This window comes from Mytilus edulis, chromosome 7 (assembly GCF_963676685.1).
Source record: "Mytilus edulis chromosome 7, xbMytEdul2.2, whole genome shotgun sequence".
Classification (NCBI taxonomy): Eukaryota; Metazoa; Mollusca; class Bivalvia; order Mytilida; family Mytilidae; genus Mytilus; species Mytilus edulis.
The window spans coordinates 35,749,218-35,776,620 of NC_092350.1; the positions used below are offsets into that span (position 1 = coordinate 35,749,218).

The window sequence follows — 27,403 nt, forward strand, 5'->3', positions numbered from 1 at the left end:
TTTTTACAAATAGGAGTAACACGGGTTTGGATCTGAAAAATAACATATAGTCCAGCAGATAGGTGCAATATATGAAGGAATTGTGCACTTCGTGTTAAAAGCACCAAATTTTGCTCAAACATACTTCTATCTATGCTCCTCAATTTTAGACATGGAGGCAAGCTGGAAATATAGTTAACTTCCGGTAAAATCCAAAATTGCGGATGCATGTTTAAATTTCAACTTTTCTTAATTCTCTTTCAAATTTTTTAGTTTAAACTAAAAGAACTGATGTTTTAATTGATCTGAATCGTAAGGACAACCATTCCACATATCTAAAAACAATGCAACTATCAATTAAATGGTATTTGTAAAATGTTAATGCAAAGTTTTAATAGTCAAGATTTTTTTTTACCAGGAATGATGCATGATTATTATATATACCTGTATCTGTAGCAATATGTTTTGTGCAATATATGTAATTACACCGGTTATCTCCCTTGATTTAATGTTTGTATTATGTTAACACAGAATGTTTTTGTCTCTATATATCATTTACTTTGAATTCAAATCAATCTACATTTTGAGGGGCTAAGCAACGCCCAATCCATTCTTTATTAAATTATGTATCTTTGTCATTTTCTTTAGTTTCTCTTGTTACCTATTCCGACATCGGACTCGGATTTCCTTTAAACTGAGTTTTACTGTGCGTATTGCTGTGTGATTGTTTTTTTTCTACATTAGCTAGAGGTAAAGGCGAAGGGTTGAGATGTCACAAAACATGTTTAACCCGCCGCATTTTTGCGCCTATCCCAAGTCAGTAGCCCCTGGCCTTTGTAAGTCTTGTATGATTTTTAATTGTAGTGCATTCATATATCTTGGAGTTAAGTGTGACGTCCATTATCACTGAACTAGTACACATTTTTTTAGGAGCCAGCTGAAACACGCCTCCGGGTGCAGATTTTTTCTCTCGCTATAATGAACATTTAAAAAAGAAGATGTGGTATGATTGCCAATGAGACAACTATCCACTAAAGACCAAAATGATACAGACATTAACAACTATAAGTCACCGTACGGCCTTCAACAATGAGCAAAGCCCATACCGCATAGTCAGCTATAATAGACCCCGATAAGACAATGTAAAACAATTCAAACGAGAAATCTAACGGCCTTATTTATGTAAAGAAATGAACGAAAAACAAATATGTAACATATAAACAAACGACAACCACTGAATTACAGGCACCTGACTTGGGACAGGCACATACATAAATAATGTGGCGGGGTTAAACATGTTAGTGGGATCCCAACCCTCCCCCTAACCTGTGACAGTGGTATAACAGTACAACATAAGAACGAACTATAAAAATCAGTTGAAAAAGGCTTAACTTTGGTGACTTTCGGCTATTTTATTCTCATTGGTCGAGTTGTTGTCTCTTTGACACATCTCCTATTTCCATTCTCAAATTTATTCTCCTGTCGGATTCATAACCCCGACTAGATACGATAAGCAGCAATCTTGAATTATTCTATTGTTGTACATATATATATGATAAAAATAATGGATGTGGTATGATTGACAATGAGACAACTATCAACCGGAGTTTAAATGAAGTAGATGAAAGCATGTTTACATTGATTATTCATAAATACATAATTGTAATGGTCCCAAATCAATTCAATACATTATACACAAATATTTATAAATGGTGAGTGGCATCTCCATTGGGAACATTTATAACAACATCACTGTCGTGTGAAGAGACACCATCATCTCTTTCTGACACATATCCTGCGTTAACTTCACTACTTATTGTATTAAGAGATATATTTCCATTGGATACAATGTTTCCATGTTCGATAACTCCGTCTTCCTCTTTCAGAATTCCATTTCTGTTTGCATCCAAATGTAATTTTATGTCAGGGGTTGAATGTGAAGATTTTGGAGAGTGTTGGCCATGGTGATGGTGAAATAAGGGAAAACTATGACCAAAGCCTATACCTTTCTTTTTCGATTTTCCAAGGTTCTGATTGATGAAAGCTGAGAAAAAAACCACAAGTTATAAACATATGATGAAGCTATTTTAACTGATTTCAAATCTTAATAAATTGCCTTTAATTGATAGAACATTGAATGGTATGTTGTGAACATAGTTGTGTGAAATGCTTATGAATTCGTGTAAACTATATCACAAGTTTGGTGGTTTTAATTTTGCTTATTTTGTCTTTACCATAGACTTTAGTTTTGCGGTTTTCCGTCACCATTGTGCTTAGCGTTTTTTCAACCGTGAGCCTAATTTTTGCTATTTCATTTCACCCGTAATCTTATTTCTATGGTTTTTTTCACCCTTGAGGTTAGTTTTGCTATTTAATTTCACCCGTACGCTCATTTTGATGTGTTTTGTTACCCTTGAACCTAGTTTTGCTTGTTTTTCTTTGCTCTTGACCTTAGTTTTGCTTGTTTTTCGTCACATTTAAGCCAATATTTGTTTATTTTCTCTCACCCTAAGCTTAGTTCTGCTTCTTTTTCTCAATCATTGTCCTAAGATTTGTTTTGCTGGTTGTCTTCAACTGCGAGCTTTGTTGCTGTTTTGTTTTAACCTTGACCCTAGTAATAGCGTTTTTTCTTCCCATGTGAGCTTAGTGTTTTGCTTGTTTACGTTTACCATTGAACTTAATTTTGTTTCCAAGCGAGATTGTTTAGGACATTATTGCGATTTTAATTTCATAAGAACAAGGCTTACCTAAATGTTGAGATATTTTCTGTTCGGTGACACCAGCTTCGTTTGCTAGTTTTCTTACAATATCCAATGATTGCTGAAAAAAAAAAAAAACTTTACATAGTCGTTACATGGTTAACGTTCGAACCGATTAATTGATGTTCACATTATTTTCTTATTATATGGACATACTGCATGATACAATCGAATTTTTCTTTGAATTACTATTTGAATGGATACTGTAAATGCGTTTGTGTCACGTAAAGGCACTTTTGCATGAGGCCTGATACAAATATTGTGTGTGTTTCCTATTACATCTTTGAAAAAAATAGGGTAGGAAGGTAGGGAATTGTTTTTATCTTTACATTTTGTTTTTACGTTGAGTCTATGGGAGAGAAATTCCGACTTTAATGGTGCTTATTGAAACAAGACCAAAAAACTTTAAGGTAAAATTGAGATTGAAAATGGGGAATGTGTCAAAGAGACAACAACCCGACCATAGAACAGAAAACAGCAGAAGGTCACCAATAGGTCTTCAATGCAGCGTGAAATTTCCGCATCCGGAGCGTCCTTCATCTGGCCCCTAAACAAATATATACTAGTTCAGTGACAATGGACGTCATACTAAACTCCAAATTATACACGAGAAACTAAAACTAAAAATCATAAAAAACTAACAAAGGCCAGAGGCTCCTGACTATTTCTATCTTAAAATATAGGATAGGAAGGGAAATAGGATGCACACATATTTTTTTTTATGCCTAACACGATTCTTAAAAGTTATATGTGTTTTATAAATTTGTAAACATTTTGATACGTACCTGTAAATTTTTCACTTCGCTCTTTGTTTTCTTTAGGTCATGTGACACTTCCTTTTTCTGTTTGTAAAGCAGTTTCAACCGGAAGTGTTGGTGATCAATTACAGCAACAACCAAACCTTAAAATGGAACACATGCTCAAAACATTTAGATTTATCTTTGTTTCAAAAATGGAACATTAATATTACTAGTCAAGTTCTTCTATGAATACAATATATTATAGGTTTCACTTAAATAAGTTGAAACTTCCTCAATGAGATGATTTGAAATTTAAAAAAAAAAGATGCTAGAAGTTTCTGAACACTGACTGTTTTAGTTGTTTTGAACTTGTATTCCCCAGAGTAATTCTTCAAAATGATGATAAATATTAATCAAAATTTATAGTCAAGTTTGAAGATCATTTTCCATGGAAATAACTTTTTTTTCACATTTTAAATATATTAGGTGTATTGTTAATTATTATTAAGTATCCTAATTTCGATGAACTCTTTGTTTATAAATAAAACAAAAATAAAATCTACTTACTATTTACTACTCGAATGACCCGCCATGGCACCAGGAATGCTAAGATGATAACAAACTCTTGTATTTTATAGGCGCTTATACCTTTCAAGAAATATACGTCAACAAACAACGATCCAAAGACTATTACACAGTCAAAAACCTACAATGAACAAACTGTTCAGGCTTAAAGACTGTATTTACCCAATCAAATATGTTAAACAATTACAATAAATATAGAAAAAAGTTTGATGGGTGACCTAAACATTATTTTTTTATTTTTATTTTTTTAAAGAAAACCTGCTGTATGACCAAATCCCGAAAAAAAAAAAATAGCCACAGTGACTGTCTTTGTGATATTTTGATACAAGTATTAATTTTATGAACATTGACAAATCTAAAAGCAAACTATGGTATCAATGAATGTGTTATGATATGAAGCAGAAAAATAAATTCTCGTCACTTTGAGCGGCTGCTTATATATTTTGCACTTTAAGTCTTACCTCTAATTTTCTTTCAAAAAACCTCGTCCCATATGCTACTATTTTACAGATTGTCTGAAAAATAACATATGAATACTAAGGATTGCATGTATGAATACCGTATCTTTTACTTATATGACAAACTAAAGACATAAACAGCCGTAAAATGATTGTAATGTACTAAGCATTAATTTTCTTTAACAGACAAGGAAACGGAAATGGTAAAATCCCATAATGACTAGCAGACAAACAGACATATAGACACAAATATATAAAAAACCGAGACACTTCTGAAGAATAATTATTTTACAAGTGATTTTGTTATTAATCCAAGGGGCCTTGGTGACCAACTAGGCTAAGTCATCGAACAACTGTATCCCTTAATCTAGATATTCAACAATGAGGTTGTGAATTAGAATTACGCGACCATGTGCGCATTTTTCTAATCTTAATTGACTAGGATTGTTACCGAGTTTTCCTATAATTGGTCTGTTTTCTCAAAGTACTCCGGCTTCCTCCACCAATAAAAACTGTTACGAAAATGCGCAATAGTGCTGAAAATGGCGCCAAACACCTATCAATCAAACAATCAATCATTAATTTGATGTAATGCATTCACTATCATTATATATTAGATATGACAGTAACTATATAACGGCCAAATGCAATGCAACAAAAAACCCATAACATTTAAATGATAAATGATTTCTAATGATTCACCTCAGCAGCTAAAATTGCTAAAATACTAATACTGGCTTTATGAAACGCATGCGCTAATTCCTCTTCAAAACTATGCGCATGGTCGCCTTCATGTTCATCGTGATGATCCTCCTTTGTACTGTTTTCATGTTCATTCTCTGTTCCATTGATTTGGGTATCAGTATGGACATTGGCAGATCGTTTTCCTATCGTATGAGGAGTGGATGCTTCATGAAGACTGGTTCCTTGATGTGAAATCGTTGTCAATTTAGGACTACAGTTAAAACCTGCTGACGGTAGTTTGTTGGTTTCAAAATGGCTCCAATCTATATGTGCGTGTAAAAGTTTAGAATACAGTGGTTTTACATCCGGTATTTCGACAACTGCTAATTCCATCGGATGGATGGCTTTCATATCAATGATGAAGTTGTTTGTTACAGATTCTGATGATTCAAGAAGTCCTGCAATACACATTCAACAATGGTAATTATTCACTTTTTGATGATTCAAGTTTTATCATACTCATCATTATTTATTTTGTGTTAATTTGAAATGGTTAGACATTAAACTAATGTGTAAATAGCATTGTAAAGTCAGGACGAATCATAAAATTAACCGTATGTTCCGTGTTGAACTTTCAGTAGCAAATATTTTATGCATATTCAGGATGACGCGGATAAGACAAGTGAGTCGTTTATAAGGTTATTGCTACTATTCATTTGCTGCAAAACTTTTAACATCTATATGATCTGAGACCTGTGGTTATCCCAAGGTAGCGACAAGAAACCGTACAATCTACAAAACTCCAATGTTACACAGGTAGAGTTTAACTTAGATTGTATTCAATACATGTTCTATACAAACTAATTCAAGGATTTTCAAGTATTTGGAATCGGATTTTATTCCTCTCGAACGTACTTAAGGGACCGTTCAATATTTACCAGATGGATGGGCCGGTGCATTCTTAATATTGTTTCATTAAAAAGCTAACGCCCATCCTTTTAAATTCTGAAAAAAAGTCCTTGCCCATCTAAAAAAATCTATAAAAAAAGTCCTTGCCCCTCTAAAACTATAAGACAATCAAAAATGATTTAGGTTCTTTTTCTTTTTTTAGTTTTTAAAATTTTATGTCTTGAAATCAAAGAATAAACTTTGGTGTTAATATAAAATTTAAAATGTGCTAGTTAATTCCATATATATTTACCGGTATACATTTAGTTCAAATATGAATATTCCTTTATCTGTTCTACTTTTGGAAAAAAAAATATGGTCCTTTTAAGCAAATAAAGGCAGGCATGTTTTTGAATTTGATGCAGCCTTTTTCGCCTATTAATTAATTCCCTAAATTTGACAACTAAACACCAAACTATCAAAAAACCTAGCATTCTGTAAGATTGATATATAAATGAGAAAGCTGTACAGTTATATGAAAATCTAAGCTGATTTGAAAAAGTTAAAAACTGTCACCATCCAAATTTGGTCCAAACTTAAAATTGCCGCTTTTTGTTTAAGCTATTAACTAAATCCATAAAAATGACAGCAAAAAAACAAAGTACTAAACAGCCTGGCATTCAGTAAGATCAATATAAAAATGATTTAACAGTAGAGTTTTATGAAAATGCAAGTTGATTTGAAAAAGTTATGAACAAATTTAAAGATGACTATCTTGAAATAACCTAAAACAGAAAATTTAGCTTTTTCTTAAACCTTTTTATTAAATCCATAAAAATGACAGCAGCACACCAAACTACCAAACAACTTGACATTCTTTTAGATCAATATATAAATGAAATAGCTGTAAAGTTTTATGGAAATCCATGTTGATTTGAAAAAGTTATAAAAAAAATTAAAGATGACTATCTGGATTTAGCATAAACTGTAAACTGAAAATTTGAGCTTTTTCTTAAACCTTGTTATTAAATCCGTAAGAATGACAGACATACACCAAACTACCAATCAACGTGGCATTCTGTAAGTTTAATATATAAATGAAAAGGCTGTATAGTTTTATGAAAATCCAGGTTGATTTAAAAAAGTTATATAAAACATTAAAGATGACCATCTAGATTCAGCCTAAACTTAAAATTCTAGATTTTTTTACCTATTTATAAAATCCATAAAAATGACAGCAATACACCAAAGTACCAAACAAACTGGCTTTCTGTAAGATCAATATATAATTGAGATAGCTCTTGAGTTTTATGAAAATCAAAGTTGATTTGAAAAAGTTATAAAAAAAATTAAAGTTGACTATCTGAATTTAGCCTAAAATGAAAATTTGAGCTTTTTTTCTTACCTATTAATAAAATCCATAAATTTAACAGCAATACACCTAACTACCAAACAACCTGGTTTCTATAAGATCAATATATTAATGAATAAGCTGTATAGGTTTTTGAAAATCCAAGTTGATTTGAAAAATTTACAAAAAAATTAAAGTTGACTATCTGAATTTATCCCTAACTAAAAATTTGAGCTTTTTTTCTTACCTATTAATTAAATCCATAAATTTAACAGCAATACACCAAACTATTAAACAACTTGGTATTCCATAAGGTCAAAATAATTTATAAGATAGTCCGAACAGAAAATTTTAGCTTTTTTAATCCTTAATTAAATCCTTAAAGTTGACAGAGATGAACCAAGCTACCAGTTTTTGAGTGCCCGCAAAAGAAATTTCTTACACACCGATAAAATGGATAAAAAAAATTCCTATAAAATATGTTCTGGCCCATCCACTAAATATTTTAAAAAAAAGTTCTCGCCCATCCAAATATTTCCACAAAAAAAGTGCTTGCCCCCGCCCCATTTTTCACCGGCCCATCCATCTGATAAATATTGAACGGTCCCTAAGACTAATTTAACCCAGAAACACATGACTTGTTCACTGAAATTGGCAACTGTTTCCTGCATTGTTCTGCATTTTATTGGAAAGACTTCATTTAAATCCTACTTTGAGCACAGTTTCTTTTCAGTTATTACCAGTCCAGAATAATTATTTCAATAATTCTCCTGATACTCCCTTTTTGTTCACAAGAATATCAATTAATTATTCCCTTAGACCCTGTGTACTTCCCTATTCTATTGACAGAAAGTTGCGAATACGAATATGCAATTAATTCAATATTATGAAACAGTTTCAACCATTAATGAATGAATATTAATAAAGCATACGAAATCATTTTAAATTTAGTATTTGCAAATAAATAGTTTGAACAGGATAGAAAAGGAAATTGTACTATACCTTTAACATAATACATGTCCAGAATAAGTTCTCCCAATACAAGGATACAGTCAATGACGTTCAGAATAATTATACAGAATAGTACTTGTTTACTATGTAAAACATGTTCCCCCTTTCTTCGTGCTCTGAAAGTAACACAAATAGTACTGATTAATTGTGATTGATAAATTAATGGATTGATTGATTGGTTGTTTGAAGTACTCAACGTCATATGGCAATTGTTGTTATATATGTTGCATACGGTAACATTAAGTGAAGGATTTTGAATTTCAAATTCAAAATTTCATTAGCTTCAACCGAAATATATGTACAGCAATTTCTAATCGTTTTATTAAGTGACAGACATCTTATTTCTCTTTAGATTTCATTGAATAAAACGAAATATGTTGGTCTATTTATCTACTTACTGAAGCTGTGCAAGTTTTACAAAATATATTAATATTACTATTCTTAATAAAGTTTGTAATTATGGTAATACGTTTGATTTAAATAGCTAACAAGTAAAACGATTATTTTCCTTTTCAATAAGAAGTATTTAATTTGTTCGTAAACTTGCTTCAAATTACTTATTTAACCAGCTTTTGATAAGGAAACAGTCCATTTTAATCATTCATAACTTGATCAGAACATGACTAAGAAAAGTAATATTCTCGTATACTAGTAACTGAACAAAAACTTTGACAATTCTTGTATATTGAGACGCGATTACGCTGGCTAATGATAAACAGGTGTTTCTATAGAAAAAGTCTATTTCGAGGGGAAAATGTTGAAAGATCAGACCAAGTATTTCACTACTACCGTTGAATGTGTGTTGTATATGATTGATTTTTATGCATTTCTCTCCAATGCTCTTTAAGGATTATGTTGTATATTTTAACTTATGCCGTATTGCGGTCATGTTGTATATTTTAACTTATGCCTCTTTAAGGATTATGTTGTATATTTTAACTTATGCCGTATTGTGGTTATGTTGTATATTTTAACTTATGTCGTATTGCGGTTATGTTGTATATTTTAACTTATGCCTCTTTAAGGATTATGTTGTATATTTTAACTTATGCCGTATTGTGGTTTGCTCGTTGTGTGTATGCTTTATCCTCTAAGTTGTGCTACAATAAATTTGAACGAATACTGAGAACATTTTTCCGTCCCCTTTTCCTCGCTGAGACATCACCGAATGAAACTTTTTTTCTCGAATTTATGCCTCACATCCGGGACTCGACGGATGTCACTTAAAAGCAAGATCCGCTTAGCTTAAGCATCTCAAGAAATCATCCTAAGTTTTTTTTTGTGGAATTTGTATTGCTCAGTTTCTAGTTTTCTATGATGAGGTCTGTGGATTGTTAATTTTATTTAGATTTTTTGCTATTGTGTTGTCGGTTTTTTTTCGGCTTATGATTTTGATTGTCCATATATGTTTTTTTCTGCTTCTGTTTTCAGAAGAAAACTTCCAAAGTGTGCAAAATTACCATTATTATTAAATTAATTATAGCTTATACCCAGAATTGAGATTTAGACGACTTTTTCCACATTCATTACTTTTATTCCCTTTAGTTTTAATTGTTCTCTTATTCAAAACGACACATCATTCTAACAAAAACGGAGATGAACTAGAAATTATGAGAGAAAATTGGTAGCAACGTTCGTTTTAGTATTTAGATTAACCGTTTGTATCTCGAGGAAATTATTATCAGGATATTCATTAGACGAAGTTTCGAATGCAAAAACTGTTTTTTGGTACTCTTAAAATTCTGTAACCAGACATAATAATCGAGCATAAGCAAATTGTGATCCTGGTATATTCCATTTGAGAAGATATTCTATTTTTAGGAGATAATGGTTCTTCATTTTAATATTCACAATAAATGAAAACTTTAACCAACAAACAATTTTCCTATAAAACATTTTATCTCAGAAAATGTTTAAATGAATTTACATGTCTATGTGGTGTGGCTGATTACGTCTGACTTTATTCCTCTTACTTAATCGACCAAAGATATTATGATAAACTAGATACACGTAAATAATAATTGAACAAGTCAATAAATCTATATTAGGTGTTAAGAATAAACAATCAATTTCATTTTATTTATATTGTTATATAAACAAATTGTATTGTTGAATTAATCTTACTTTCCAACTAACGTCTGAGGTGGGGCTCTATTTTCTCTTTGTATTTCTAACTCCAACCTCTTCTCTGTTTTATCCAATATAGTATGGAATCTGGTTATAGCTAAAGAACCAGAAGCCAAAGCCTAAAACGTTACAATACATTTTTCATATGAACTTGTGCATATCACATGGTAATGCTAGAAATTAATTGCAAATAAGATTGAGAATGGAAATGGGGAACGTGTCAAAGAGACAACAACCCGACAGTAATTGTATTTACATTTTTTTGCCAGTTAATGAATTTGACGTTTATTAAGATCTCCTAGGACAGTTGGTAGTTGTATTTGGCTTCTGTTGGATAGTTCTCTCAATGACAATCATACCACATCTCCTTGTTCTTTTTAAATTGCAGATCTTTGTTAGTCCTTTTCTTAGAGCTTGAGATAAGACATAAACACTTGTCTATCATTTGAGACCTTATACTTGCCTCTAGATGTCAAAGGCATTTTAAGGTTGCTGTCCTATTTATGTTGACGTTTGGATTTTTTCTATTGTGTCAATTTATTGGTTGCTATCTTATGGATGTTTATCGAACTTCATTGATTTTAATTCTCAGAAGCCGTTTTTTTTTTAAATCGGGATAATGGAAGCTTTGGTATTATCCTTATACAAAACATCTGAAAAGTATTTTCTAGGCCCATTCCAACCCAACGCGCACATTGGATAAGTTGTAAATATCAGGCTTTAGTGGATCAATCTCTATAGGTAAATGCTTATGATTATTCAATTAACCAAAATTTCACCAAGAAATCATAAAATACAAAAACAAATTCATCTGCAAAATGATAGTATGTTGGTGTAGTTATTCTATTGGTAAATGCCATTACCTTGAGACCTCTCTCAGGTTTTTTCTTCATCTTCGGTGAATAGCACAGAGGTGAGTCTGTAATAAGGGGAAATGAATCAATGAAATTGATAGAATGAACAATGAAAAAAATACTTTAATTCTTATTTAAATCTTTGAACGGATTCAGATTGATTTATAAGATAACAATATTTTAAATCTTGAAAAGTTATAAACTTAATAATTGTAAGTAATCTCTATAATAAAACATGAGATGCAATAAAATAACACATTCAAACTTACCTTGTATTGTAGATGTATAACTGATGGACTAGGATGATAATATAGAACCTGTTTTATTTTATTTATTACTTATATACTTATATATGATAAAAGAAGATATGTCAATTCGAAATGTTACAAAAAATATATTCTATTTAGTGTAATGACATTATATATAGTCTTTAATGATCACAATATGTGTGTGGCTATTATAAGTAAAATATTTGACGTAGTGCAACAGTATCTAACTTAAAGGTATTTTGTGTAAAACGGAACAAATATTTGAAGGAACATGACATCATATCAATATAGGAGGGGCTGGACAGGGTATTGGGAGCATGGGAGAGAGGGGGCGGGAGAAGGGAGAGAGGTGGAGGGAGAAGGGAGAGCAGGGGCGGGAGGAAGGAGAGAAGGGGCAGGAGAAAGGAGAAAAGGGTATATAAAGGAGATAAAAATGTGTATTAAAATTATTAAAATTTAGCAGGAAAACAATTATTTAATAAATGAGTGGATCAAAAGATTCAAGAAAATGGTATTAAAAAGTAAAACGACCAAAAAAACAACCAAAAACGACTCCGACGAAATCTTAAAAAGGAAAGTCCTTAATCTAACTGCAAAATCAAACAAATGGATAACAACTGTTATATTCCGAATTGGTTCAGCTTTAGGGATTTTCTTATGCTGAAAATTGTGGATTGGACCTGGTTTTATGGTTAGCCAAAACTCTCACTTGTATGACAGTCGCAGAAAATTGTGCTAGTAATGAAAAACCTTTTCACTAATTCATTACAATCTCTTATATATGGAGAAAGAATAAAAAACTAACAATTTCCAGGATTTTATTGTGAGCCTGTGCATGTATAGCGATACATGTCACCATCCTTATTTTTTTTTTTTGATAAATTGCTTCAAATTTGACCTATATGCATAGAATTTGGCCAAAAAAGGATGACATTACTTAATATAGAGTAACGGTTTTTTTTTATTTCCCCTGTCTGGTTTCATAAATTTCCTATTAATTCTAACTGATTTAGTTTTATTTCCAACTAACGGGGTGGAGTCTGAGATTCAGCTTTCAAAATTTCATTGGGTGAACAGTGATTTTCAAGAATAATTTGAATTTATTGATTTGAGGTTGCAAAATGTCTGGTAGAAAATATTTCAGGCATGTTCAGGACCATACAATACATCTTGAAATTGTTCTGTCTTTCGTGAAAAATGATATAATAAAAAAAATCTGAGAACATACATGCATCGTCTATCATAGGTAAAACACTTGGTGCATTATAAAAGTTCCACCTTGGAATTGTACACTGTAGAAGAAGTCAGACTCTGTGCTCTGAATTTGCGCACTTTTGGTTCATATATATATTTATATTAAAGATCATAATGGAATATAGTTGGGAATCTCAATTGTAAATCATGTCCAATTCAACAACAAAACACACCCATCCCTGTACACCAAGTGTGAATTAACATGAACCAAAATGATATTAAAATGTTTACGTGTTTCAGTTTGTTTCTGCATTTGAAGAAATATATCAAACAAACATATCTTTTTTATTTTGTTTTGTCGTTCCGAGCGCTTTTCTTGGTTTATTTTCGACAATTATTAAAATAATTAATTAAACGATTATTCATGTATTGTTGGCCACTGGGTTTTATTTTAATGAATTGTGTGATTGTAAATTTCAAGAAATAATTTTTGAAATACTGAATTGAAAGAAAAAATATGTAACCGGGGGTCTAAAAGAGATCATTTTATTTTGTTCAAACAGATGCGTATTAAGTGTTGACATCCCAACATGACAGGCCTTTGTTAACCTTTTCATCATTTCGATGTTGCTGTCCTGTGTAAACTGTATTTATAAGATTACAGTATCGGCAATCTATTTTTTAAAAGCTTCCGGAACCATATTATCTGTACAGTCCAATTATATTTCAAAACGGGTTACACTTGGAACATATAGGAAAAGTGTGCCAAAATAACCAAGTTCCAGGACAATTGTATTATTCTTCTTTGTTAATTCTGATTTCCAAAGACTGCTTGTACTATGTATTTTCAACAAATCATATTCAGTATTATTTTCCAAAAGAAGCTTTTTTTTGCAACCAATTTAACACGAATTGGTTTCTTACGAAATTGCACAAATAGTGTCACAAAAATTCCACGTATTTTCACAAATTAAAAATAACCTGCGTTTCTAAAGTTTGGATTTACAGGGGCGTAGCAGCCTGCTGTCGTACCAATGATTTTCGTTGGTATGGCATGTCATACCTTTTTTTATAATTTATTGAAGAAAAAAAACAAAGTTTTTTCACGGGATTAAAGAAAACAAAGTTTTTACAGGAAAAAACAAAGACAGAAAATCCCATTTATGAGTCATAGGCAATATAAACGGTATATATATATTTAAACATTTATTAATACTGGTTCAATAGAAATAAAGGGATGTGGTAGATTAGTAGCCAATTAATGAGACGAGTTGAACTCTTAATCCAGGTTTCATAATGTGTTAAAAGTAAACAATTATTTAAAGTCAAACTGAGTACGGCATTCAATAAGCTAAATAAAAAAGTGGGCACCGAAATGAAAAAATAAATTATCGAATCTTTTTTAAATACTTTTTTATGTCTAGATGATGCAACCTTAGCCTACCAATTACGTTTTTTTGTGTAGCTGAACTTTATGTGAATTGTTTTTAAACTTATCACATTTTTAGCTCACCTGGCCCGAAGGGCCAAGTGAGCTTTTCTCATCACTTGGCGTCCGGCGTCCGGCGTCCGTCGTCTGTCGTCGTCCGTCGTCCGGCGTCGTTAACTTTTACAAAAATCTTCTCCTCTGAAACTACTGGGCCAAATTTAACCAAACTTGGCCATAATCATCATTGGGGTATCTAGTTTTAAAAATGTGTCCGGTGACCCGGTCAACCAACCAAGATGGCCTCCATGGATTAAAATAGAACATAGGGGTAAAATGCAGTTTTTGGCTTATAACTCAAAAACCAAAGCATTTAGAGCAAATCTGACAGGTGTAATATTGTTCATCAGGTCAAGATCTATCTGCCCTGAAATTTTCAGATGAATCGGACATTCTGTTGTTGGGTTGCTGCCCCTGAAATTGTAATTTTAAGGAAATTTTGCTGTTTTTGGTTATTATCTTGAATATTATTATAGATAGAGATAAACTTTAAACAGCAATAATGTTCAGCAAAGTAAGATGTACAAATAAGTCAACATGACCAAAATGGTCAGTTGACCACTTTAGGAGTTATTGCCCTTTATAGTCAATTTTTAACCATTTTTCGTAAATCTTAGTAATCTTTTAGAAAAATCTTCTCCTCTGAAACTACTGGGCCAAATTTAACCAAATTTAGCCATAATCATCATTGGGGTATCTAGTTAAAAAAATGTGTCCGGTAACTCGACCAACAAACCAAGATGGCCTCCATGGCTAAAAATAGAACATGGGGTAAAATGCAGTTTTTGGCTTATAACTCAAAAACCAAAGCATTAAGAGCAAATCTGACAGGAAGTAAAATTGTTGATCAGGTCACGATCTATCTGCCCTGGAATTTTCAGATGAATCGGATAATCGGTTGTTAGGTTGCTGCCCCTGAATTGGTAATTTTGAGGAAATTTTGCTGTTTTTTTGTTATTATCTTGAATATTATTATAGATAGAGATACACTTTAAACAGCAATAATGTTCAGCAAAGTAAGATGTACAAATAAGTCAACATGACCAAAATAGTCAGTTGACCACTTTAGGAGTTATTGCCCTTTATAGTCAATTTTTAACCATTTTTCGTAAATCTTAGTAATCTTTTAGAAAAATCTTCTCCTCTGAAACTACTGGGCCAAATTTAACCAAACTTAGCCATAATCATCATTGGGGTATCTAGTTAAAAAAAATGTGTCCGGTAACTCGACCAACAAACCAAGATGGCCGCCATGGCTAAAAATAGAACATGGGGTAAAATGCAGTTTTTGGCTTATAACTCAAAAACCAAAGCATTAAGAGCAAATCTGACAGGAAGTAAAATTGTTGATCAGGTCACGATCTATCTGCCCTGGAATTTTCAGATGAATCGGATAATCGGTTGTTAGGTTGCTGCCCCTGAATTGGTAATTTTGAGGAAATTTTGCTGTTTTTTTGTTATTATCTTGAATATTATTATAGATAGAGATAAACTGTAAACAGCAATAATGTACAGCAAAGTAAGACCTAAAAATAAGTCAGTTTGACCAAAATAATCAATTGACCCCCTAAGGAGTTATTGCCCTTCATAGTCAATTTTTAACAATTTTCTTAAAATTTGAAGATTTTCAATAACATTTTCCACAGAAAGTACTGTTATAGATAGAGATAATTGTAAGCAGCAACAATGTTTAGTAAAGTAAGATCTACAAACACATCACCATCACCAAAACACAATTTTGTCATGAATCCATTTGTGTCCATTGTTTAATATTCACATAGACCAAGGTGAGCGACACAGGCTCTTTAGAGCCTCTAGTTATAGATAGAGATAAACTGTTACAGCAATAATGTTCAGCAAAGTAAGATCTACAAATAAGTCAACGGGACCGAAATGGTCAGTTGACCCTTTTGGAGTTATTGCCCTTTTTAGTCAATTTTTAACCATTTTTCGTAAATCTTAGTTATCTTTTACAAAAATCTTCTCCTCTGAATCTACTGGGACAAATTAATCCAAACTTGGCCACAATCATCATTGGGGTATCTAGTTTAAAAAATGTGTGGCGTGACCCGTCCAACCAACCAAGATGGCCGCCATGGCTAAAAATAGAACATAGGGGTAAAATGCAGTTTTTGGCTTATAACTCAAAAACCAGAGCATTTAGAGCAAATCTGATCTGTAGTAGAATTGTTCATCAGGTCAAGATCTATCTGCCCTGAAATTTTCAGATGAATCGAACAACCCGTTGTTGGGTTGCTGCCCCTGAATTGATAATTTTAAGGAAGTTTTGCTGTTTTTGGTTATTATCTTAAATATTACTAGAACACACCCGTGATATCACGGGGTCCGTGACTGAATTAAAGTATATAACTATGCGCAAGCCTTATTTTAGTATTAGTATTGTCATCTGATAAAGTCATGCCGATTATAAGATAAACAGTTTTTCTCTGCTTTCAAGTCTTTCTGTTTGAACCCGTCGAACTGAAACAATAATATTAATTATTTGGAAAACAAAAGGTCCTGGAATGGAGTATTTTTTAATCAACAACATTGTCCTATATAAGTTATAAATAAAGTTGAACTCTTTCCTTCGCTGTTTTACGTCATGCCCACTAACAAATTGAAAACTGTACCTATACGCCTTATTTTTAGTCCTGATTTTTAGTATTCGTATTGTTGTCTTAGAAAGTCTTACTGATTAAAATACTACAATAGGTAACAATTTGACAATTTAGTAGTGTCAACCCTGTGGTTATGACCCGTGTATATAGCATACTAATCCTGAATACAACGTTTGGTGGTGCGCCTGTCAGATGCGGAACGTACAGATAAGGTAATAGGTAACAGGTGAATATACTATTGGTATCGGTAGCGGACTCGACCCGGAACTTCTTAATTATTGGCAATATTAATTGCGTGGAAAACAAAAGGGCCTGGAGTGGTGCAATTTTTAATCTACACCTTTGTACTATATTAGTTATATATAAAGTTGAATTCTGTGATTCGTGGTTTTTACGTGATGACGGCTGACAAATTGGACCTCGTAATTTAAGTATTATAGATTATAGATAGAGATAAACTGTAAACAGCAATAATGTTCAGCAAAGTAAGATCTACAAATAAGTCAACATGACCAAAATGGTCAATTGACCACTTTAGGAGTTATTGCCCTTTATAGTCAATTTTTAACAATTTTTCGTAAATCTTAGTAATCTTTAAAAAAAATCTTCTTCTCTGAAACTACTGGGCCAAATTTAACCAAACTTGGCCATAATCATCATTGGTGTATCTAGTTTAAAAAATGTGTCCGGTGACCCGGCCAACCAACCAAGATGGCCGCCATGGCTAAAAATAAAACATAGGGGTAAAATGCAGTTTTTGGCTTATAACTCAAAAACCAAAGCATTAAGAGCAAATCTGACAAGAAGTAAAATTGTTGATCAGGTCACGATCTATCTGCCCTGGAATTTTCAGATGAATTGGATAATTGGTTGTTAGGTTGCTGCCCCTGAATTGGTAATTTTGAGGAAATTTTGCTGTTTTTTTTTGTTATCTTGAATATTATTATAGATAGAGATAAACTGTAAACAGCAATAATGTACAGCAAAGTAAGAACTTAAAATAAGTCACTATGACCAAAATAGTCAATTGACCCCCTAAGGAGTTATTGCCCTTCATAGTCAATTTTTAACAATTTTCTTAAAATTTGAAGATTTTCAATAACATTTTCCACAGAAAGTACTGTTATAGATAGAGATAATTGTAAGCAGCAAGAATGTTTAGTAAAGTAAGATCTACAAACATATCACCATCACCAAAACACAATTTTGTCATGAATCCATCTGTGTCCATTGTTTAATATTCACATTGATCAAGGTGAGCGACACAGGCTCTTTAGAGCCTCTAGTTTTTAGAAATGATGGTGAATTTGGGATGTCCCTTTCAGAATCGGCTGAAAATGTTCTATTTTCCCTTGTTTATACATTGTCACAAACATTGTCGGCATTCAACTCAAAAGCTACTTATTTTAAGAAGGGTTAGTTACGATACTGTTGTCAGTTCACTAAAGATTGCTTATTTTGGCTTTCATATTGATTCACTTGAACAGGGTTCTTTCTTCTCATATATTTTATGATGGTATACTACTAAACCCATAACGGCAGGGATCGTGCTTGATATTCATATGATGAAACGATATCATATATTAGTTTAATTCAAGTCTCGAGCTCGCATGTCAGTATGTAACTGCTAGAAGTATGTGTTAGTTTATGTATAATTGCCAATTTGTTTAGTTTCTTTTGTGGCCTATTCTGACATCAGACTCAGAATTCTCTTCAACTGACTTTTACTGTGCGTAGTGTTGTGTGTATGTTTTTTCTACATTGACTAAAGATATAAGGGGGAGGTTTAGATCTCAAAAACATGTTTAACTAGCCGCAACTTTGCGCCTGTCTCAAGTCGTGAGCCTCTGGCCTTTGTTAGTCTTGTATGATTTTTAGTTTTACTCTCTTTCTTGGGAGATATTGAGGTCCCCGTATTAAAATCATCATAAGGACCATAACTTATATATAACATAAACTTCTACAATTGAACCATATGTCTTTGACGAAAGATGTGTAAAGAAGTCATCACTAGAAACCTCTCAATAAATGTCAATAAGAAATTCTAGCGTTGGAACCATCTAATCAATTTATAATAGAAATTTAATGGAGTAGAAGACGGCTTCAAAATTTTTTAACCCTTACTCTTTATTTATATACAAGCCTCACGTCAAGAACTATGAAGTTATTGCATTTTACACTTATTTTATGTTTTTGAGGCGAAAAAGAGGTCATTAAAAAATCTGCCCCGCTACGCTCGGCAAAGAAATTTATTATCTGTACCACTATAAAAAAAAAAAACCTGTATGCCTAGACACATTGAATGGCATCCGACACAAAATTGGAAGTATAAATTTAAGCCAAGATATTCCACTTGTTGTATCCGTTTGGATTGTTGACTTTTTGACACATTTCATGTTTCAAATTCTTTTCTTTTTTCTATATTTTGAATTAGACTTTCAAAAAAGTGAGATAACTCAAATTGTTACTGAAAAAATGATAAGCGAAATTTAAGTGTCAGAATGCAGGATTTTGCACCATTTATCCCAAAATTTCTCTGGCCCTTTAGCTGCCCCCAAACCCCTGCCGAATATCTGCATCAAGGAGGCAGATATGACTTGTTTTGCGACCCATAATATTTCACGCCGTACCAATATAAATTTGAGTGCTACACCTCTGAATTTTATACTTTAAAAGTAATCGGGAGACGGCGTGTATCAGGCCTTGAAGGCATAAAACTTTGCTCAGTGCTCGGAGCACAAAAATCATGCTCGAAACATGAAATCCAACAATTTGATTTAGGAGATAACTGTATTGTATTTTAAGCTCCGATGGCATCAATTGGGGATTTGATGGTCGCAAATTAAGTTTACTGGCGACGCGTTAGCGGAGACAGTAAACGGGTATTTGCGACCATCAAATCCCAAATTGATGCCGTCGGAGCTTAAAATACAATACAGTTATCTCCATTCTAATGAAACTGACAGAAAACAACGTTAAAACATGTATTTAAAATCTGTCATATGCCGTCTGCGCTTGCGCGTACGTCCCATAGCATCAATTGTCAATTGATGCCATGTAAGAAAGTGACGTTATCCAATCAAAATGAACGTTACAAACGTTGTTGCATTAGAATGGTTGATTACGAGTCTGAGTAGAAAAATCATGCTCGAAAGATTTATGACTTTGAGGTCTGAAATAAGCTGGAGGCACACATTCACAATTTTTACTGCCGTCCTTAACAGGACTATTTCCGATTAAAATTTGTCAAATATTGAAAATATGGGAGGTTGCATTGGAATGTCCCTCCTAGATGGGAATTTGTATGCGTCTGATCATGTTGCAGGCATATTGCACCCTATCTGTCTTTTAATGTATCTCTTTTAAGTGCATCTACTCCTGAAAAACTGGATGGATATAGAAGAAATATTTACATGAGAAATTTCGAAATGTTAAAGGGGAGATACTCGTTACTTTAATAGTATGGCATTACTAATCTTCAAAGCGAAACTCTTCCTGAATGTTTTATGGATTTTAATGAAATGCATGTCGGAAAAGGTAAGGGAGAGAGAAAGAAGAGGGAGACGGGAGAAGGAGGGCGGGAGAAAGGAGAAGGAGGGCGGGAGAAGGGAGAAGAGGGGCGGGGGCAGGGAGAAACATACCCCCCTGTCCAGCCCCTCATATAGAACCGATGTCAAAATAAAAACTAAAAAATAGTGTTAAAAGGCAAAAAAAAATAAAAAAAAATAAATAAAAATAAAAAAAATGAAACAACTGAAATGTTTTTTAGTTCCAAAAATTAAGATTTATTTGACAATATGACGTCGATAATACACAAACACAGTGTGAACAATCCTATCAATGAAACCACATTAGGTGTTGTTTGAATGACAGTGCACAAGTTATACACCACAGAGCAAAACACATATTTTGACAATTATATATTTTCTCATATATAAGCTACCGTTTGATCTTCTGCAGTGGAAAAGGTTTTAACGTATATTGTGAGCTACATAATTTCATTATAATTTCAAATTTATCAACGCAGAGTTTAAGCAAGGTAAATTATAAATTATGCCAGTGCCAAATAATACAATTATCTGAGCTGTTCATGAACCGTAACTGGTAATTATTATCAGAATAGGAAAAATAAATAAATCTTGATTGCTAAAAGTAATAAGTAAGAGACTTGTATTTTAATTAAATTCGACAAAAGTATAGTAAGCACACGACTAAACGCAATCTTACCCTTAGAAAGTATATTCCTAAATTAAAAAAAAAAAAGATATAGTATAATATTTTGATATCTTGATAAACAGGTTTTTCTTTATGCTGAAAAACTGGTTTAAAGATGTGTAAACTGTGGATAAAACTATGTCTGTGTTACACAACAGGGCAAACACCACAAAAATCATCTTTGAATATTAAACTAATTTTTAAAGGGTAATTAAAAAATAATCTTTGTGAAATCTGAATTTTATACTTTTTTTTTTTAATAACAAATATGAATAGAAGAATTAGTAGTTAAAAGGCAAACAAAAAGGTAAACTAATAACCCCTAAAAAAATATTCAGAGGTCACTATTTTACTTTGATTTGTGCTCAGAACAATAATTGACATTTTAAACACAATACAGAGAATAAAACAACACTCATTCAGTCACAGAACTGGTTTGATGTAACTTCAATGAAATTTGCTGTAACCGAATTTAGCCAACATTGGGTGTTCTTTCTTGGTAAAATGAAATCATGTCTTCAGATATATAAATTTTGATAGCAGCACTAAAGAAATAATATAATTAAAGAACATAGAAATCAGTAAAAATATGATCATCAACAATTAAATACTCATCCAAATTTTCAGTTCTCTATTTTAAACGGTAACATAATAAACAGTAATCAATTATCAACATTTTCACAGTTTATGCATCACAAAAAAACTTCCTAAAAGAATTCCCTTCAATGCAAACTGAACACACAGGTAAGGGGGAGGTCAGGATCCGGCTTATATGTTTTAACCCGCCACATTCTGTATGTATGTGCCTGCCCAAAGTCAGGAGCCTGTAATTGAGTGGTTGTCGTTTGATGCTGTGTTACATATTTGTTTTTGTATATTAACTAAGCCGTTAGTGTTCTCGTTTGAATTGTTTTACAGTGATTTCGGGACCTTTTATAGCTGACTATGCGTATGGCCTTTGCTCATTGTTGAAGGCCGTACGGTAGCTGTTAATTTCTGAGTCATTTTGGTCTCTTGTGGAGAGTTGTCTCATTGGCAATTATACCACATCTTCTTTTTTCATATACACAACAAACACAATCTTGTCAGCTCGAATTTTCATATCCCCCTATCCCCCTCCACCACAAAAAACAAAAGAACAAAAACAATAATAAAAAAAAAAATTCCCAAAGAAATAGGATGGGTAGACGGTTTTTGATAATACGCAAACCTTCCCCTTATCTCTCTGACCAATAAGCAAAACTCATACTGGAAGATATAATTGGCACCGACATGATAAAATGATAATAATTCAAACGAAAAAAAGAAATTCGTTTATGCTTAGTCTAATACAATAAGCCTAAAACATTAAAGCAGCTATCAACCAAGAGACATAAACACTTGACGTAGCCATGGCGTTGTCAGTTTGTTTGAGATTTATGAGTTTGACTGTCCCTTTGGTATCTTTCGTCCCTCTTTTTTTGAACAGAGTTGTTATGACAGTGAGAGGTCTCCTCCTGTAGTATAATATTGTAAAGAAAGTAAGAAAACAATTAATCAGGGAAAACTACATCGAAGAACTGCTTGATTTTGGTACAATTTTATTGTTACTACAATTTTGTATTTTACTTTAAAAAAGATAGTCGGAAGATATCAAAGGAATATCAAAACTCATAAAGGGTTGACAAATTGACTATGCCAATTTATTGCTATTCCGTTATATTTGGGGTTTTTCCCTTATCTATTTCTATCTTTAGTAACTGTGGTTGGTAGAACAAGTTTGTAAAACAAGTTTGAAGAACTGGTTGGATAGTATCTATATATAAGTCTTTAGTGAGTACTGCACGAGAATTTCATAGGCGGGAATACGGGTGGGGTATATACGTCCGATACTTGGATAATTTGTATCGAGGTGCTCACAGTAACTTCAAAGTAACAACACGTTCTGCATAGTATATAATCGAAGTTACTGCGAGCAAACCAAACCTACATTTTGACTTGCCTCTTATTTCGCCATGTAGATAGATTAGAAATGTTTTAAATTCGGACGAATTTATGAGGGAGAATTTAATGGTATAACACGAATAACAACAAAAAGACATATACCCGTACTCAAAACACAACAAAGAAACTAAAAACTGAGGAAAACGAACCCTTCTCAACCCTTCCATCTGAAATACAAAATCATGAACATTATACCAGAGCTGTGATAGACAATCGATATATTATATACTGACCATTGAATGATCTTTAAGTTATTTGTGTGGTATTTGTGTAATGTTTACTTCATGTATTCACGATCTACTTTTATTCAAATCGTGACACTTTCCTTTCAACAACAATTAGATAAAATCTGTTTACCAAGAAATTGTTACACAATTCTCGAAAGATATCTAACCGCTTTAACTTTGTGTGACCTATTCAATCAATCCCCGCAAGAAAAAACTACTGCATAATAAAAAAGATACCTTTGATAGAAATGTTTGTTAAACACTTTTAAAGTTTATTGATAATATCGATAGCCGAAATCAGTGCAAGTAAACCATGACCATAAGCAAAACAAGAAGTCCAGTCTAGTAATGGACATCTATCAATACTCAAAATTGCAGTTCTTTATTCTAAACATTAACATTATAAACAGTAAAATCCACACAAGTATATGTACAAAGATCATTAAATATTTCATAAAAGAATACCCATAAATGCAAACTGAACACTCAACAAACACAAACTTGTCAAAGGATATATTTAAAGAAAACAAGAACAAATAACAAACTAGACAGCTCTATTTTACACCCCACTCCAAAAAATAAAAAAAATGGGATTGGTAGACGGTTTTTATAATACGCACACCTTTCACATACCTTTCTTATCAATAAGAAAAACCCAAACTGTAAGATATAAGAAGAACCGACATGATAAAATGTAAAATATTTAAAACGAGAAAAAAAGTGACCTCGTTTATGCTAGCCTAAAACAATAAACTTTAACACTTATAGCAGGCATCAACTAACGACATTGACTGAAATACAGACTTCCGACCTGGGAAAGGACCTACACAATTGGACGGGGTTGAAATGACAGCGAGCGTACTCCTGTAATATACTTTGGATAGTCGTGTACAGACACAAAATGTCAACAAGTTGTAAATTCAGTTGTATCAAGCCCGACATTAGACGTTAAAATGGTAGAGAAAAACAATTATTTAGATAAAAATACATCAGCATCGTAGAAAGAGTTTTGGTACAATTCGATTGTTCTCTTTTACTTTAAAAAGAGAGATGGAAGATACTATATAAACTCATCATAGATACCAGGACTAAATTTTGTATATACGCCAGACGCGCGTTTCGTCTACAAAAGACTCGTCAGTGACGCTCGAATCCAAAAAAGTTAAAAAGGCCAAATAAAGTACGAAGTTGAAATGGACATTCAATATCATCAGGGGCTAACAAATTGATAACGACATGATGGTATAAAACGAAAAGCGACCGAAGGACAAATAACAAAACACAACAATGAAAATAAAGAATGAGGAACATGAACCCTACTGAACACTTTCATTTAAAATACAAAAGACATTACCATTATACCAGTGGTGTGATAAACAAACAATATATTATATACTGATCATTAAATATCATTTAGTTATTTGTTTCGTATGATTGTCTTATTCATGTATACACAGGATTTACTTTTCTTTTTCTTTTGACAAGAAGAAGAAAATAGTGTTTTTTTTTACCAAAGAATGGTTACACAATACGAAAGATATTTAACGACTTTAACTTTGTTTGACCTATCCAATCACTCACCACCGGAAGACAAACCACAAAACAATGATGAAGATACCTTTGATAGATATGTTTGTTAAAAACTTTTAAAAGTTAATTGATGATACTATCTTTCTTTGATATGGTCAATACATTTGATGAAACTTTAGAAAACATTGTTGTGATTTAATGCCATTATTTGCTGCGCCTCAAGGTGAGAATAAAAACAAATAAACAAATAAACAATTGGCGCCCATTTGATGAGAATTTTAATACGGTCAACCATATGAAATTATTGTGTGACATAAATAAATAAACTATAAAAAGTCAATTATGTATTAAATTTCCACTTTATAAAAATAACTTACGGTTTGTGCTCTTTAAATCGTTCTTTTGGTAAACTCCATCCATCTTCAAATCTCGGAAAAGAAGTGTTTGATATATCACATTACGACGCTTAAACAGTCAATTTTAAAACATAAGTTGGGAACAAATGAATTAGAGGTAAAATATAAAACTGCATGCACTCAATGGTATGCTATAATTCACTCAATGCAGATTTCATCAAATTGACAGCTATATCATATATATACATGTTGATGATTCAAAATTGGCAACAATCCTAATAAAAGTGACCAGGAATGACTGGAAATTACTTTTATGGTAACACAAGAAAAAATGCACAATTGTTCAAAACAAACCTGGAACAAAAACACGTATGCATTTTATTGGAAAACTCGAATGATTATTTGTATCTTAATGACAAATAAATTTAGCGTAAGGTGAGATGTTTAATTAATTGTCATTATCTTTTGTTACAGAGGACAAAGGAAAAGTGACAAAATATTTAAAATGGTCTCAATATTGCAAAATTGTTTCGATACAGTATTCATTTGGAACGCCCATTACTTTCATCCTTGTGTTTGCGATGTTTTTCACCGTCTGTTTACTTCATAAGAGAAAATAATGTTCACAAAATCTCGTTAACTTTTGAAAGTCAACAAGATAAAAATTCAAATTTGCAAATAAATTGATGTAAATAAAAATAAATTTGTCTGATCTTTGATTAACTTTTAGTTACATCAGTTCAAGGTCGTTCAACCTAACATAACCGTAAGATCACATGACTTCGGATCCGAATCTTTGGTGGTCTTTGTATACAGAAAAAAAGGGGACAAGGATGAATCAAATAACAGAAAAACAGCAAATTGGTTTGGCTTTATGAAACAGATAACACGGAATTGAAAAAGGATAAAAACAGATCAAAGTAAATGAAATAATAAAATCAGTCTGGTCCCAGACCAATCTAGCATATCTTTATTTTAATACATTGTAACAAATAACATTTCCTATGAACAGGTATTTAGAGTTATCTAGAATTGCTTTATTCAATGTATAGTAATAATGTATTGTTATCCAAAACTAGTAGACTCAACCCTTGGATCACTATACTGTGTAGATGATTCAACTCTTGGATCACTTTATTGTGTAGATGACTCAACCCTTGGATCACTATATTGTGTAGATGATCTACTTTTTAGTAAAGAAGGTCTACAGAACAGTATAAATAAATTAAGTACTTTCTGTGAAAATTAGTAACAAACTATAAATATAAATAAAACTAAAACCATGATTTTACAACCACATATTGCCAATATCGTAGTTTCAATTATTAAACTACAATGGTCGAAAGAGTGATGGTAACCCTTATTTCAAGTTAAAAAGACTTGGGGGAAAAGAAGGGAAAGTTATGTTTTTGATTACAGCCAAGCCGGGCAGCTTCATTCGGAAATCTCCCAACATAAATGTTTAGTAATCTTCTTGATATATAAAAAAAAAGCTCAACCAGTATTTCATCACACCACGGATATGTGCAATGTATCCTGTGACTAGATAGCTAGGCTTTTATATATTTGTTACCCTTGTATTCCTTTCTTTGAGAATTGTTATTTCTATATTATGTTAATTTTTGCTTTTGTTTTTTGAAGCAACTTATTATGTTTATATGACAATTAATATATTGTATGATAAAATATCCATATGTTTCCATTTTTTAATATAAAGAATTGTTCGAATTTATTTTTACATATGGGAATATAGGGAACATTATCCCAATGTATAAATGAAAATAGAATTTGAACAGATATTTATATTACAAAAAGGGAAACACATGGTGTGGGATGCCTGATGAGGATATGCCTATATCTGAAAAAAAGTATTCCATAACAAATATAATTATATTTTGAATAAACCAATTCTAGATACATGTTCATAATAAACAGCTGCGCCATGAGCGCATGATACGCCCGACGTCTTGTGTGGAAGTTTTATGCAATAATCATTAATAGTTTCTGAGAAAGTTTTAAGCAATAACCATATATTGTTTTTGAGACACGGCGGGACATGTGAAACCCCCAACCCTGTTTTTTTTTT

At 32.2% G+C, this 27,403-nt stretch overlaps 1 protein-coding gene across 1 annotated transcript; it reads right to left on the bottom strand.

Annotated features, from left to right (window-relative positions):
* Positions 1 to 514: 514 nt before the first annotated feature.
* Positions 515 to 25,603, bottom strand: LOC139481361 (uncharacterized). Its single transcript, XM_071264658.1, has 10 exons — positions 25,339 to 25,603; positions 11,446 to 11,501; positions 10,580 to 10,701; positions 8,447 to 8,571; positions 5,224 to 5,663; positions 4,525 to 4,578; positions 4,046 to 4,184; positions 3,524 to 3,639; positions 2,727 to 2,799; positions 515 to 2,023 (listed from the first exon to the last, which is right to left on the bottom strand). Exons 1-10 carry the CDS (start codon positions 25,379 to 25,381, stop codon positions 1,683 to 1,685), a joined length of 1,509 nt encoding a protein of 502 aa, XP_071120759.1. The 5' UTR covers positions 25,382 to 25,603; the 3' UTR covers positions 515 to 1,682.
* Positions 25,604 to 27,403: the final 1,800 nt, after the last annotated feature.